This window comes from Mizuhopecten yessoensis, unplaced genomic scaffold, assembly GCF_002113885.1.
Source record: "Mizuhopecten yessoensis strain PY_sf001 unplaced genomic scaffold, ASM211388v2 scaffold4001, whole genome shotgun sequence".
Lineage (NCBI taxonomy): Eukaryota > Metazoa > Mollusca > Bivalvia > Pectinida > Pectinidae > Mizuhopecten > Mizuhopecten yessoensis.
The window spans coordinates 465,017-481,952 of record NW_018405326.1 but is presented as its reverse complement, the minus strand read 5'-3'; the positions used below and the strand labels follow the sequence as shown (position 1 = coordinate 481,952).

General features: G+C 37.2%; 1 protein-coding gene across 2 annotated transcripts in view; it reads left to right on the top strand.

Annotated features, from left to right (window-relative positions):
* LOC110448329 (laminin subunit alpha-like) overlaps positions 1 to 16,936 on the top strand; it is a 92,541-nt gene that overhangs the window by 12,129 nt on the left and 63,476 nt on the right. The window contains exons 2-14 of one of the 2 annotated variants that reach the window (XM_021494504.1): positions 1,678 to 1,914; positions 5,589 to 5,759; positions 6,539 to 6,752; positions 7,349 to 7,467; positions 8,126 to 8,216; positions 8,685 to 8,781; positions 9,232 to 9,407; positions 9,834 to 9,971; positions 10,652 to 10,789; positions 12,619 to 12,753; positions 14,053 to 14,190; positions 14,698 to 14,874; positions 16,517 to 16,534. In XM_021494504.1, the coding sequence (XP_021350179.1) occupies positions 1,678 to 1,914; positions 5,589 to 5,759; positions 6,539 to 6,752; positions 7,349 to 7,467; positions 8,126 to 8,216; positions 8,685 to 8,781; positions 9,232 to 9,407; positions 9,834 to 9,971; positions 10,652 to 10,789; positions 12,619 to 12,753; positions 14,053 to 14,190; positions 14,698 to 14,874; positions 16,517 to 16,534 (1,849 nt within the window). The remainder of the gene's footprint in view (positions 1 to 1,677; positions 1,915 to 5,588; positions 5,760 to 6,538; positions 6,753 to 7,348; positions 7,468 to 8,125; positions 8,217 to 8,684; positions 8,782 to 9,231; positions 9,408 to 9,833; positions 9,972 to 10,651; positions 10,790 to 12,618; positions 12,754 to 14,052; positions 14,191 to 14,697; positions 14,875 to 16,516; positions 16,535 to 16,936) is intronic. The other variant, XM_021494505.1, reaches the window with a different exon arrangement.

Here is a 16,936-nt window from a genome sequence, read left to right as displayed (position 1 = left end):
GATAAAATCTACGACACGTAAATTACGCATCAATGATATTTACATGAAATTGATGTGCATTGTTTATTCCGGGTAATTTTTAAGATTCTTCATTTAGAATAAAGAAGGAGAATGATCATATGATCGTTTAGTTAGCTTAGTTAAAGAACTACATATGTGTATGTGATGAAGAATTACATACACATGTAGGTAAAATCTGTGTATTAATGTAGGAGCTAAATTTAGGACTGTGTATATTGTGGTGGCTGTCCTCATAAAATGGATTGCAGTGGTGTACTTACCGTAAATACCCAAATAATTCCTCATAGCACGGCTTCGTTAGACCCATATTAGAGTATCTTTTCCACTTCCCAAGATTAGCTTTGACTCTTGGCCACCACCACTGTAGACCATAATGGACTTATCTAGTTCAATGCATGGTAGAGTTGATTTAAGTTACATAGGAGTGAAAGGGATAATGTCAAAGAGTCAACCAAAAGTCCTGCATATCCAAATTCTGGGTCTCCCTTTTTTGCAAATGTTTGAGTGTATAAAGCATCATTAGTAAAAAATACCTGTCTCGGTGATAAATATAAAACCTAAAAACTGAAATAAACCAAACTTCCACCAGGTCCTTTGTAGTTTTCTATGTTAATTGACCTTGATTGTTCTTCTGTACATTTGATGGTTTATAGTGTTCCCATTTCTTAATCATAAACCATATTTATACTCCATAACCTACGAAACTTAACACACAAACGTTAGAATCTCTGGATGATGTGCTTAGTTTAAACACATTGCAGTTGTTATAAGTACGAAGGAATTTGACCTCCGGTTTAAAGGCTGCTGCCATACCTTCAGTTCCATCACATTACATATCGAATCCTAGCCATTCAAATTTGTTCCCTGTTATGAAAGCTTATTTCATGAAACGTTGGATCTTTTTTGTGTTACTTTGACATATTTCAAGTTCTAGGATAAACTTTTTAATTTAACTTTAAGTTAGATAAGAAAAAATAGCTTACCTCATATAAATATCAAAGCATGAAATGATACCAGTTTAAATGTATTAAATTTAACAACAAAACAAACTATCAATCTAACTTTGACACAATTATCTGTTTTCATTTATAAAAAGATTCACATTTAAAGCTAACTATACCTAGATACACACATGATGTATATATGTACTAGGACACAGTTTTCTAAAGCTTGGTGATCTTTACTATCGGCAAATTAAAAGAATCTTTCACCTTGTATAGTATTAGGAATGTTGAAATACAGAATGAAATTGCATGTACAAGGATCTACGTTAATCATAAACAAGAAATCAAGGAATATTTATAAAAGCTCGGAGATATTTGAACAGCTTTTCTGGCTGTTTTTATTGATTTTGGCTCTACTGCAAAGGATCTTGCATGAGATTACACTTCACATGAGTTTACACTTCACATGAGTTTACACTTCACATGAGTTTACACTTCACATGAGTTTCATGAACATTTTTCATTTGATCGAACATGGAAAGCAAAAATAAAAACTTTATGTGTTTCATAGATTTCATATTAAAAAGAAACTCATGTAAGATCCTTTTTTATCACATGCTCTGGATTTTTTATGAAAAAACATCAAAACATTTTTTTTAGGCTATAAAAAATACAACAACTTAAATCTTTAATTGTAATCTCTCAATTTTAGGAATTCCATGTTGCCTATGTCTTCATCAAGATGGCCAACTCTCCTCGTCCAGGGGTCTGGGCACTGGAGCGCTCTGTTGACAACGGACAGACATGGAAGCCGTGGCAATACTTCGCCGACACGCCCAGCGACTGTAACAAGTTCTTCTCTGTAGAAGCTGACACCAATCTGGACGCCGACGATTCTGTCATCTGTGCCACTCAGTTCTCCAAGATCGTACCACTTGATAACGGAGAGGTAAGGGTTTCTATTTAGTTATTCTGCACTTTGAGGGACAGTTAAGATAAAAATAATTGGAAATGATTATCAATTACACTAAACATTTTTAAGGGATCAAATTAAAATATTAACAGTCTATTCATTTGGTTTCAATTTCAGACATGTCTTTATTATTATAAAAAATAATGTCTAACAGCACTGTATGACGAATGTTTGAGACTGAATACATGTATTGTCCTCCAGAAGCAGAGTAAAACCTGACAGGATAGTTCACCTTCAAACAACTGCTCTAACATATCCAGTATTCCCTATTAGAACCATGGGGTTGTCCCGATTAGAACCATGAGGTTGTCCCGATAAGAACCATGGGGTTGTCCCGATTAGAACCATGGGGTTGTCCCGATTAGAACCATGGGGTTGTCCCTATTAGAACCATTAGGTTGTCCCTATTAGAACCATGGGGTTGTCCCGATTAGAACCATGGGGTTGTCCTAATTAGAACCATGGGGTTGTCCCGATTAGAACCATGGGGTTGTCCCAATTAGAACCATGGGGTTGTCCCTATTAGAACCATGGGGTTGTCCCGATTAGAACCATGGGGCTGTCCCTATTCGAACCATGGGGTTGTCCCGATTTGAACCATTGGGTTGTCCCTATTAGAACCATGGGGTTGTCCCTATTAGAACCATTAGGTTGTCCCTATTAGAACCATGGGGTTGTCCTTATTAGAACCATGGGGTTGTCCCGATTGGAACCATGGGGTTGTCCCTATTAGAACCATGGGGTTGTCCCTATTAGAACCATTAAGTTGTCCCGATTAGAACCATGGGGTCCTGATTAGAACCATGTGGTTGTCCCGATTAGAACCATGGGGTTGTCCCTATTAGAACCATGGGGTTGTCCCGATTAGAACCATGGGGTTTTCCCTCTTAGAACCATGGGGTTTTCCCTTTTAGAACCATGGGGTTGTCCTGATTAGAACCATGGGGTTGTCCCTATTAGAACCATGGGGTTGTCCCGATTAGAACCATGGGGTTGTCCCAATTAGAACCATGGGGTTTTCCCCGATTAAAACCATGGGGTTGTCCCGATTAGAACCATGGGGTTGTCCCGATTAGAACCATGGGGTTGTCCCGTTTAAAACCATGGGGTTGTCCCGATTAGAACCCTGGGGTTGTCCCGATTAGAACCATGGGGTTGTCCCGATTAGAACCATGGAGTTGTCCCTATTAGAACCATGAGGTTGTCCCAATTAGAACCATGAGGTTGTCCTGATTAGAACCATGGGGTTGTCCTGATTAGAACCATGGGGTTGTCCCAATTAGAACCATGGGGTTGTCCCGATTAAAAACCATGGGGTTGTCCCGATTAGAACCATGGGGTTGTCCCTGTTGGAGACCACTTGCTTTGAGATACCAACTTGAGCAAATATTCAAAGTAAAATGTGTATACCCACTTTAGCTCAAGTTGAACTTTGACCCATGCACAGGTGTTGATATTTTACTTTGATTGGTGTGACGACAGAGCCCAGATTTTGGGGGTGGGGGGTCTCTCCAGGCACATTGTTATCAAGTCTGGTTTGGGTTATGGTCATCAAAGTAGGTTCTGGTTATTTTTTTAAGTAAAAAGCTGAAAAGCAATTAAATTCAAAATACAGACCCGTTGAGCCTCTTGTCTGACTTGAAGCCAAGTGAAGTGTTATGTATATAAATGATTATTTATAAATTATATATACATTCCACTGAAAATAAATAGTAGGGAGATCATGCATTGTGTTTTGACTAAGTTAGATATACATCAGCTATCTAGACTCTTCAGATATTGCCCAATGAAAAGGATTGTGTGTGTAGAATCGCCAGTAGGATATGAACAGGTTTGGGAGTAGTTTGATAAAGACACACTTCAGCTGAATCCACATTTAATAAAAATACAGGACTAAGAAAAGGGATCTCTCATTTCAGAGCTAAATTGTTATTTTTTCTTTAAATTTCAAGACCTGTTTTCTTGAAAGTTCACGATCTTATTTCATGAGTTATTGGCTCTTTCCGTTCATGTTCAGGACATGCTTTATAATTATAAAGCAGCTATGATAGGAAGTGAATGTTAAAAACTTAGGTATGGATAATAGAGTCCGGTGTAGAGGAACTACTGGAAAACAACTATAACTATAAATCTTATTTCCAACACTTGAGTGTCCCCTGTCTAAAGTGACCCCCACATATCCAGAAAACTGTATTAACCAGATGTCAAACTAGGATCAGGGTGTACATTTCTATATAAACCTGTCTGTTCTGAAGTAATCCTTGTTGAATTCTCGTTTACCTAAGGCTGGTTTCAATCTTTGAGCACAAGAATGGCAAAATTATCTGTAAATATATACATTACCTGGAAATTTAACACTAACGAGAAGTTAAAATCACCTTGAAAATGTATAAAAGGACAAACGTTGTGTTTTTTCTGGGGTCATCTTTCTACCTCAGATAACAGTATGACTAAAGAAAACATTGACCTCCCGGGTGTTGTATGTCGGGAGGCCTCAAATGACCACCAACAAAAGGGAGAGATGAGACTGCCTTTCATTTCAACGAAAACCCACTGACTCGACAGAAAAGTTTATGTAGTGTATTATACATACAAAGTAGTATGGTAAACTAGGTCACATCGTAAGGGGATAACTAACTACTTTAGGTTAAACTCCTCGTGTGAATTCACAAAATATAGGTCAACCATATTGTATACAAATGTTGGGACCTTAGAGGGTGTGGAATTATGACATATATGACCATATTTCTTACATTTATTTACTAAACTTGCATGTTTAGGGTTTGTTGAAGTTAGATGCTTGTTTTAGAATGTGATGAAGTGGACATGTTCACATTGAGTTATTATAAATATTTATATTTGACAGAAAAGAAAAAGAAATGTAGGATTTCAGGGATTTATGTTTTTTTTTGGAAATTGAACCTGGATCCAAATTTAAAAATCATTGGCAAAACTATATGCATAAAAAAAAATTAAATTTCAAATGTAAATAAATTGTGAAATGGTGGAATACATTATGCTATTTTGTTATCACATGAAAAATGTGTAATCTTCTGAAAAGATTATCAGAACAGACAGAAAATTTCACATGGAAAATAATAAATTGTTATAAAGGCTAAGTTTTTTATGAACACAAACAGGAATTGAAAACTTATTTTAAAAGCTTTCGAAAAACATCTGTTTCCTTTGTCAAGAAAAGGGAGAAAAAAAGGGATATGATGAAAATCTGGAATTTACTCTCTGATATAAAAATTTCTTCTATCAATAGGTTTAAAATGTACCCAGACAAGGGCCTCTAACTCAAAGTTCTAGGGGACAAATTTAGAGGTTTCGTCTCCTTTTCTATATTAGTTTACTAGTTTGATTGCGAAATTTTGATTTAAAATATTGTTTAAATTTCGTAGAATAGTTGTTGGCATTACCTATAGGCTGCAACAAGTATGTGATCCACAAATGTTTAAAAAGGTGTTAATTAACAAACAGAACATACTTGATATCTTACACGAAAAGAGTAATTATCATAAAATGTATTAATCAATAAATAAAGTCTGTTTAATATGTGATTTAAATATCCAGCAAAGATGATGGGTCATTAGGCACAGAACATCAATTTTCTATTTTTCAAAAGAACCCTGGTTTTGTTTCACCAGATTGTCGTGTCCCTGGTGAACAACCGCCCGAATGCCATGAACTTTTCATACGCGGAGACGCTTCAGGACTGGACCAAAGCCACCAATGTCCGACTACGTCTGCTTCGAACCAAAACACTGCTGGGACATCTGATGGCTGTCGCGCGTCAGGACCCCACCACTACTCGGCGGGCAAGTACCAAAATAAAGCAATGATATCTATCTAGTCAAATTGTTTCAACAAAAATGAACAAAAGATAAAAAAATGAATTCCAAACTTCATTATATGGTATAAATACTTTGTTAACCTTCATCTTAATATAGAGATATATATATAGTTAGTACCGTTAAGCTGGTGATATGTTGATTTCACTTTTAACCCTTTCAACACCATAGACCATAATGGACTCATCCATATCAATGCATGGTAGAGTCTACTAAAGTTACATAGGGGTGAAAGGGTTAAGTACAGATATGAGACCTTTTTATAGCAATTAATCATTGGAAACTTGATTTATTTTAAATAAACTGAAGTGTTATAGGATCTGAGCCAAATTTAAATAAAAAAGTGTCAGTAAAATTGATCAGATGTCATCATATTGATGTTCAACAGTTTAAGATATGAATTATAATTGAAAGGGGTTCGAAGGGACCTTGAAAAATGCTTGAAATTATGATGGGGCATTGAAACAGCTTAAATTTTATAATTTAAAACAAATCGATACTGGAAAAAGGCTTTAGCTTTTTCCTTGTAAAGAATTTGTTTACAATACGAATACATTAAAATATAAGTGTTCAACTGATCCCAATCAACAGTAAATAAATGAAAAACTGGCAAAATTTCAAAGATTTAAGAAAATAGAAGGAAAGTTCTAGCTTTGAAATAATGGACCTTTGGATGACAAAGTAAATCATTGAGTAGATTTCTGTCGATTAAAGAACCCTGGTTAAGTGATGATTGTATGTTACAGTATTACTACAGTATCAAGGACATCTCAATCGGCGGCCGATGTGTGTGTAACGGTCACGCTGAGAGCTGTGTGAGGAGCGACCCCCTGAACCTTAACAAGCTTGTGTGTCAGTGTGAACACAATACGTGTGGCGACCAGTGTGACCGCTGCTGTCCTAACGCCATACAGAAAAAATGGATGCCGGGACGCACTGACAAAGTCTTCCAGTGTGAAAGTAAGTGACAGGTTCATAAACAGTTGTCTCCACTGGATAGTCTAGAGTTTCGTGATATTTCACTATTATATATCGTCTCCTGATTCGTAGAGAATCGCCATTTAAATACGGTGTTTGTTCCTTGATCTAATAATATGACCATCCAAGTTCTTGTGACAGCTGTGACATCACATGTTATAGCTTGTGACAGCTGTGACATCACATGTTATAGCTTGTGACCGCTGTGACATCACATGTTATAGCTTGTGCCCCCTGTGACATCACATGTTATAGCTTGTGACAGGTGTGACATCACATGTTATAGCTTGTGACAGCTGTGAGATCACATGTTATAGCTTGTGACAGCTGTGAGATCACATGTTATAGCTTGTGACAGCTGTGAGATCACATGTTATAGCTTGTGACAGCTGTGTCATCACATGTTATAGCTTGTGACAGCTGTGACATCACATGTTATAAAGACCAAATGACAATGTTGTTGAATTATTAAAAAAAGGTTTTGCTCCTTGAACTGAAACTAAGTAAATCACACTATTAATCTTATAGTTATGCATTGACTTTTAGGGAGAAAACAAATTCTATGTTTGTCTTTTCAGCCTGCCAGTGTTACAGACACAGTGACGAGTGTGTTTACGATGAAGAGGTGGACAAACTCGGCCAGAGTATTGACGTACAGGGCAACTACATCGGAGGAGGCGTCTGTCAGAACTGTCGGGTAGCTACACAATGTTATATCTCCAATGATTTTGAATTGTTGAAACTGGGTGAATGGTTCAAAACTTAAATAGGATGGAAAGTAAAGGTTCCAAATCAAAATCACAGTGATTCAATCTGTAGGTTTTGCTGAAGGCATTCAGAAATTGAGATTCCAAGAATTGTGAGCTTCCATTATAATGAAGGTTTTGTGATGGGAAGTCCTTCCCGTGAGTTTTAGGAAGTACACCATATTTGGTCTCTTACCGAGGCTGACTTTGTACATCAAGTGTCTTTCTGTCAGACCTGTGTCGGTAAGAGGTCCCATACAATAAAGATCAAACTGGGGTGTTAGATATCGTAACCATGCTGGGGCGCTGTCCCACCGATTACAATATAGGTCTGTCTTAAATGAGCAGGATTGCATGGCAATGCTGTCAGAGACCTGATATTTCAGAATCGCCATCAATATGAAAAAATGAGGATTTTCATTAAGAGTTTAAAGTAAGTTCCTGTCAAGAAGTGGTATGACAGAAAGAGAAATTTTGTTACTTACAGAACTTTATTTCTGATGTAGCCTAGCATGATCATGGTCAGTGTTACAGTAAACAGTCGTATCAGACTCTGTAACTTACCACCATTGTAAGGAGGTTGTTCTGATGGAGACTTTCTATTTATAGCACAACACTATGGGTGTGAACTGTCACCAGTGTGTACCTGGGTACTACAACCCGTACGGTGTACCACTCGACTCCCCGGAGGCCTGTACCCGTGAGTACCACAGATCATTAAGGATATAATTAATAGCCAATCCATAAAGAAAATTCAAAATGAGTCTCCTTTTTAAAAGAGTTCCACTATTAAAAAACCTGTGAAAATCTATCTTCTATGAATTCCAGTTTGACCATTGTTAAAAGATAGATAACACATTTGACAGGTACACAGTGGTGTGTACATTGACAACATTTAGATCATTCTAAACTATTCCTTAAACGTTATTAGTATTTATGTTATTTACCACAAATGTAGAAGGATTGGACAGTGGAACAGTATACGTTTGTTCAATATAGCAGTGTAAAGTTGGTGGGACATATCACAGTATAACTTAAATGTAACATTGTAAGTTAGTGTCTTTTGAGTAAAAGTTTCACAAGTCAGGGAACTAAATATTTCAACTTCACACAAGTTTGAATATAAGTTGACATGGATATGATTTTGTGTAAACTCCTTGTATTTCAGCGTGTGTGTGCGAGGGTGCCAAGTACACAGGAGAATGTGAGGCGGGTACTGGACGATGTCTGTGTAGCATGGAGTATACAGGACTCGACTGTGACAGGTACGTCTAGTAGGAGTATCGTACCAGCAGGGATTCACATGGCTACACGTTACAGAACATTGGCATGTCTTACCAGTTAAAACATAGAACCTGTATGCCTTTTACAAGTGACCTGTTACAGTCTTATTAGAAATTGTCTGCAATACTTACGAGGCTAGCAATCTCTGACCTATAGTTTGTTTTAGTTGTATTTCGTAAGATTTCTCTGAGAAGAACATAGTAACCAATGAAAATTTGTACTGTGTGTTTGTAACTGGTAAAAAGAAAATATCAAGAAGTAAGATACAGTAGAAATTGTGTGTTAGCGGAATGAAATGTTTGTAGATAAATGTTCAGAACAGGGAGGAAAAACCCAACATGTTTTGATGTATTAAGCGATATTTTTCATCAAAACGTTAAAAGGCAGGTAGCATGACCCTCTTGTTTACTCTGCTGTTTTTGTTGTTACAGCTGTAGTTTTGGTTACTATGGTTACCCAGACTGTATACCATGTGACTGCCACCTAAACGGTACTGAGGGGACCGTGTGTACAGTAGGTGGAGGACAGTGTCCCTGTAAAGAGGCGTACGTCGGTAGCCGCTGTGACATGTGTGCTTTTGGCTTCTACAACTTCCCCAACTGTAAATGTGAGTATATATTAGTATATAAAACATATGAAAATGGTTCTGTTAATTGTGGTAATTGTTAATAAATGTAGGCATTTGCCTTCTCTGTTTGGTTTATGTCCTGACTTCTAGTGTGTTCATAAACTTCTAAAAGACACGAGTGAAACAGTAAAGGCCATCCAGGAGCACTGTCTCAGTACTTATAGAAAAGACATCATCGTATTGTAAATTTGTCATAAAGAAACTGTGAGGATCGATGCTTGGTGGAGTTAAGATATTTCAGGAGAATGACTGGAGAGTTCAATCAATTTTATAGCACACCAATATAGGAGTATAACTTCATTGATCAATTATTCATCAATTAGCCCCCACTTAACTGTAATGAGACAACTGTGATTCAGAAAAAAGGCCCTACTTGTTTAAATCATGATGATGTTTTGGTTACAGCCTGCCAGTGTGATTCTACTGGGTCCTCCAGTAATGTGTGCGACGTGGAGACTGGACAGTGTCCATGCCAGCCCAACTACTCCGGACTGGAATGTAACCAGTGTGCCAATGGGTACTACAACTACCCAGAGTGTAGAGGTCAGTAGGTCAACTTTAGTGTAGAGGTCAGTAGGTCAACTCAGTAGATCAACTACCCAGAGTGTAGGGGTCAGTAAATCAACTTAAGTGTAGAGGTTAGTAGGTCAACTTTAGTGTAGAGGTCAGTAGGTCAACTTTAGTGTAGAGGTCAGTAGGTCAACTCAGTAGATCAACTACCCAGAGTGTAGAGGTCAGTAGGTCAACTTTAGTGTAGAGGCTGGAAGGTCAACTAAGTGTAAAGGTCTGTAAGTCAACTACCTTGAGTTAAGAGTTCAGCCACTTTGAATGAACAGTCGGTGAGTTTACGTGTTTGATCACATCGTCAAAACTGTTTAGGAGAGGTTCGAAGAATTTAAAATGTTAACATTAGAAATATTTGGTGACAAAAAACAAAATGATGGGAAGTAGGACAAAAAAATGTTCAAAGATTATAAAATATTCGAAATTGCTAAACACTGGAAAAAAAATAAATTTTACAAATATTTTCAAAGTTGACCAGAGCAAAAATAATTGAACCTTTAATGTCAGGAATATATCTTTTCCTGATTCTAGAAAATTATCATTTTTGAGTAAGTTGTACACCAGTTATAAAAACCTTTGATTAATGTTTGTTTCTGAAGTAAAACAAGCTTTCTTGAAGTGATAAACTGTTTTAATGTGAGAAAATGTTTTGTTTTCAGAGTGTGACTGTGTGGTAGCAGGTACAGAGGAGGGTATATGTGACAAAGACACGGGTGATTGTCTGTGTAAGACTAACTACAAGTACCCGCGCTGTGATCGCTGTGCCCAGGAATATTACGGATTCCCGCTGTGTCAAGGTAGGTGTATATCTGTACAGGTGTTTTAAAATGTTTAACATCATACATGTTCTCTTTTGCCAGTTTACACAGTTCATATGACATTCTGCCCTGTAATATCAGTTGATGTTTACACATTTGGTATGACATTCTGCCCTGTAATATCAGTTGATGTTTACACAGTTCGTGTGACATTCTGCCCTGTAATATCAGTTGATGTTTACACAGTTAGTATGACATTCTGCCCTGTAATATCAGTTGATGTTTACACATTTTGTATGACATTCTGCCCTGTAATATCAGTTGATGTTTACACAGTTCGTGTGACATTCTGCCCTGCAATATCAGTTGATGTTTACACAGTTAGTATGACATTCTGCCCTGTAATATCATTTGATGTTTACACATTTTGTATGGCATTCTGCCCTGTAATATCAGGTGATGTTTACACAGTTTGTATGACATTATGCCCTGTAATATCAGTTGATGTTTACACAGTTCGTATGACATTCTGCCCTGTAATATCAGTTGATCCTTTGGTATAGATAGTTGGTTCACTGTCAGTCATGCATTAATGATCTCAGATATTCTGAAGGACGACAAACAAACATCCATTCCATTAAAGAGAATGGCCTGGCATATGTTAACAATGTAACTTGTCCAAAGAAGGCCCTGTATAATCTAGAACCCTGTACAAACAAGATATTCACTTAAGGTCCACTATACACTATAAACCTTCAAAAACCAACCCTAAACTAGACATTGAATCTGTGTAGCTTGAAAATCTTGTGTTCTGTTTAGACAGGTGTCACTGGTGTTCTGTTTAGACAGGTGTCACTAGTTCTGTTTAGACAGGTGTCACTGTGATGTTCTGTTTAGTCAGATGTCACTGTGATGTTTTGTTTAGACAGGTATCACTGGGATGTTCTGTTTAGACAGGGATCACTGTGATGTTCTGTTTATACAGGTGTCACTGTGATGTTCGTTTTAGACAGATGTCACTGTGATTTTCTGTTTAGACAGGTGTCCCTGTGTTGTTCGGTTTAGACAGATTTCACTGTGATGTTCTGTTTAGGCAGGTGTCACTGTGTTGTTCTGGTTAGACAGATGGCACTGTGATGTTTTGTTTAGACAGGTATCACTGTGATTTTCTGTTTAGACAGGTGTCCCTGTGATGTTTTGTTTAGACAGGTGTCACTGGGTTGTTCTGTTGAGACAGATGTCACTGTGATTTTCTGTTTAGACAGGTGTCGCGGTGGTTTTGTGTTTGGACAGATGTCACTGTGATGTTTTGTTTAGACAGGTATCACTGGGATGTTCTGTTTAGACAGGGGTCACTGTGATGTTCTGTTTATACAGGTGTCACTGTGATGTTGTGTTTAGACAGGTGTCACTGGTGTTCTGTTTCGACAGGTGTCACTAGTTCTTTTTAGACAGGTGTCACTAGTTCTTTTTAGACAGGTGTCACTGTGTTGTTCTGTTTAGACAGGTGTCACTGTGGTGTTCTGTTTAGACAAGTGTCACTGTAATGTTCTGTTTAGACAGGTGTCACTGTGATGTTCTGTTTAGACAGGTGTCACTGTGATGTTCTGTTTAGACAGGTGTCACTGATGTTCTGTTTAGACAGGTGTCATGGTGCGGTTCTGTTTAGACATGTATCACTGTGCTTTTCTGTTTAGACAGGTGTCACTCTGGTGTTCTGTTTAGATAGGTGTCACTGATGTTCTGTTTAGACAGGTGTCACTGTGGTGTTCTGTTTAGACAGGTGTCACTGTGATGTTCTGTTTAGACAGATGTCGCTGTGGTGGTTTTGACAAGTTACACTGTATTTGAGACTGTTGTATTTACAGAGTGTCAGTGCGCCGACCCTGGTTCCTACAGTAGAGTGTGTCGCGAGGACGGCCAATGTGCCTGTAGCACAAATTTTGCTGGAAAACAGTGTTCTCGCTGTGCAGCAGGCTTCTACCGGTACCCAGAATGTATGAGTAAGTATCAGTAGGTCAAAACATAGCAAGCCAGGTTGACAGGAAATATTGTGAGTCTTTACATTTTGTTGGATGAAATTTGAATTTGAATTGATTCACAAACAAACTTTTTGCTTGTGCTGAATGGTGCTGGCATAGAATTAAAAGGAAGCCTGTTTAGCATCAAGACTAGGAAATAATGAATATAAAATGGTATATTATATACAAAGGGAAAAAGGTTTGTAATTATAATTGAATAATTGATGTATTTTAGCATGATGTGATACTTATTCAATATTCCTTAGTTTACCTAATTCAGTAAGACTATATATTAAATTGCTATGGTGAATAGTTAGAATGGAAGGACTACTGGTGGGTCTAGATACAAGAACTTTATTTTAAGTCGCATACAGGTAAACAAGGACCTTAGCTCTTGAGAGCTATTATTGCGACAAACATATGTAAAATAACAATAACATATTATATTACAAGTAAAGGGAGATAATCACATATATTAATAAAAAGCAGTAATAATCATCACAGAAAAAGAAAGTATCATATCCCAGGTTTCTAAGTGATTGGGAGTCCCCTACCTACAAAGGCCCGCAGGATATGACCCTTTTGAAACAATTAATATATAAAAAATAGTGTTAATATATGAAAAACATTAAATGGAATCACAGATAGGTAGTATTCAGTAAATAAAAGGCATAGTTAATAGTCTACAATATATCACACAAGAGTTAATAGTCTATAATATATCACACAAGAGTTAATAGTCTATAATATATCACACAAGAGTTAATAGTCTATAATATATCACACAAGAGTTATTAGTCTATAATATATCACACAAGAATTACTTAGGACCTAGGATTAAAACACTATGAAGTGGAATATACATACAATGCTAATATAGCAAAGAATAAAATTGACAGAATATACACTATTATAGTGTGAATTAAACAAAATTTATGAAGTTTTAAAAAAATAATATTTTAGAATAAATGGAATTAAAATACAAATAAGATGCTGCAAACATGTAGAATAGAATTAAAAGATAAACTAAATGAAATAAGACAATAATAGTATCACACAATCCAAAATGTCAGGTGGCAGAGGTAACCAGGGCACAGTATGAAGTATCAATCTTTGCAGATATTGCAAAGGCAGATGGGGCCATCCCAGGAATGGAGCAGCCTCCTGAATTCTTTAAAGTTTTCAACATTTCAGAAGTCATTTGGGAGACTGTTCCACACAAGGGCGGCCTCAAAAGCAAACGATGACTGTGTGAGTCAGTGTCTTTTATCTCCATTTCAGCTTGTGAGTGTGACTTGTATGGAGCCATTGGACAGTCCTGTGACCAGCTGACGGGGCAGTGTGAGTGTGCTCCCACGTTTGAGGGGCTCATGTGTAACAGGTGTAAGGAGGGGTTCTACAACTACCCTAACTGCGAAGGTAGGCGTGGACGTGGCTTGTATAGATAGCTTATAAGTCATCTCAAAGTGAAACTTGGAATAATGAAAATTCAATATATAATTCAGGGGTTTCTTTTGGCAATTTAATGTGTCTATAGATCATGATAATAGAAAATGAAAATTGCTGAAAATTGCTGAAAATATTACCTGTAACTGATTATTGAATATGAATAAACTGACACCAAGTGATACATTCACCTATTCATCGTTTACTAATGAAATCTTGTTTGGTTTTGAAAAAAAATGGCCTTCTCTACTAAGGATGAAAAATATCCAACACTTAGATTCAAAGAACTTTTACTGGGGAACAGCAGTCGTTACTCCTGGTGTCAGCATTGCAGTAATGGTAGATAGACTATCTGTTGTTCTTCAGATAGAGAGAATTATAATATGACATACTTGTTAAAAGAAAGGTTCAACAATTTGTTGAATAACATCAAGGTCAAACGTCACCCTATATGAACTGTAATGACCTTGGTGATTACAGAGTGCAACTGTAACCCTGCCGGAGCAAAGGAGATTCCAGGCTACCCCCTTGGAGGGTGTGGTGTTGTTACACGTGGGCTGTTGTGCGAGTGTAAGGAGAAGGTGATGGGACGTATCTGTGACCAGTGTCAACCAGGGTACTACAACCTCAACAGGAACAACCCTCAGGGATGTCAAGGTGAGTGACCTACAGGGGTCAAGGTCACTGTTCTGGCTTAAGATGTGGTCAAGTTAAATGTACAGACGTCAAATGGCAGGAAAAAAATATCTTTAGAGGTCAAGGTCAGCTTACTAGCCTCTAAAGGTCAGGTTAAGTTTACCTGTGTTAGGTAGTCTTGGTCAGTGTATTAACCTGAAGGTAGTCAATGTCTATGTACATTAGGGTAAAGGCCAGTAAACTCGGCAAGCTGTCGGGGGGAGGGNGGGGGGGGGGGGGGGGACGTTAAGCCTCTTCGAAGGTTGTGATAAATCTATCAACTTTCAGTTGTTCAAGATTAGTGTAGAGGAAAGGTAGGAGTTTTACTGACTTCATAAGGTCAAAGTCACTTTACTGAAATTTAGCAGGGCAAGGTCAGAGCATCAATCACCATGGAAACAGTTTTCTAGTCAAGGTCATTGTACCAACATATAGAAGGCAAGGTCATTGTACCAACCTATAGGAGGCGAGGTCTCTGTACCAACCTATAGGAGGCAAGGTCTCTGTACCAACCTATAGGAGGCAAGGTCTCTGTACCAACCTATAGGAGGCAAGGTCTCTGTACCAACCTATAGGAGGCAAGGTCATTGTACCAACCTATAGTAGGCAAGGTCATTGTATGAACTTACAGGTCGGCTTTTATTAGGTCACCTGAGCTTTTGCTCAAGTGACCTATTGCTATCCGTTTTCGTCCGTCGTCGTCCGTCGTCCGTCGTCCGTCGTCCGTTAACATTTTACATTTCAAACTTAAAGTCAAGTTCTGCTGGGCCGATTGAACTGAAAGTTGGTAGGAATGATCACCTCATGGTCCTGACAAAGTGTTGTTATTTTTCGGGTCAATCAGAAATACAATTTGGCTGCCATGGCCGCTATTTTGCTACTAAATTCTAATAGGCCGATCTCACTTAAAATTGGTCTAGGAATGATCAGCTCATGGTCCTGACAAAGTTAAGTTAACATTATACTATTTTTTACTCAAATTGGTACATATTTCAACAACAACAAAAAATACTGTAGACTCAGGTGACTGTTAGGCATGGGCCTCTTGTTTTGTTTTTCATGATAGTATATACAGAATTTGAAGAATCTTTTCAATTGATTTAAATGTTTAGTTTAAACATGTTTTGGACCAAATATTTCATATTGCATGTACATTTATATAACATCTGAACAGGTTGTTCAAAGATTTCAGCAAAGGCAAAAACAAATCATGTTCAAAGTTAAATTGGAGTGAATCCCTGACAATATTTGTTTTTGCGTAGTTTTGTATAGTTTTGTATGGTTAGACATGTTCCGGTACTCAAACTCAATTTAAACATCTATCATAATGTTAACAAATTGAATTTCCCAAGAACAAAATTGTTGCTGTACATTTGCAAAAAAGTTTTACAAGAATTAACATTTTTTTAAACAGTAACTAAAAATTGAAGTCCTATCATTCAGTGTTGTTCGTTGTCTTCAATTGAGGATCACATTGGAATTTTAGAAGTGGATTTCGACAAATTTGAATTTATTCCTGACCAAATCTTTGTTTATCCATTGAAATCTTTATAAGTCTTTGAACAGCCAGGAATAAATGATTACATAACTCGACTAATGTGAGAGGTGTTTATAACATTTTCAGAGCTGCCATTCCGTGGTTGTAAGTAACGTACGTACAGTCAAATCTTGTGTCGCAATGTTACTATCAAAATATTTTGACACAAACAGAATACAACTTTCCTACTATGAATTTAACTGTTTTTCACTGCTTATTTTTTTTCCAATTTTTATACATGAATCAATTGTTTTCTTTCCAAATTTGTCACAATTTTATGAAATCTTTTGTTAATTGATAAATGTTGTTGACACATCTGATTTGACTGTATGTGATAGGGTTCCACAGTAATGAGGACTTGTGAAGTGCTTTTAAATAAACTGATGTATACAACCATACTTCATACATATTAATGTAATATTAACTGTCGAGGGTATGTGCCCTTTTAGAAATTCACATATTATAGAACTGTCATAGAGAACCAGTCATATATCATCGTTTAGGACC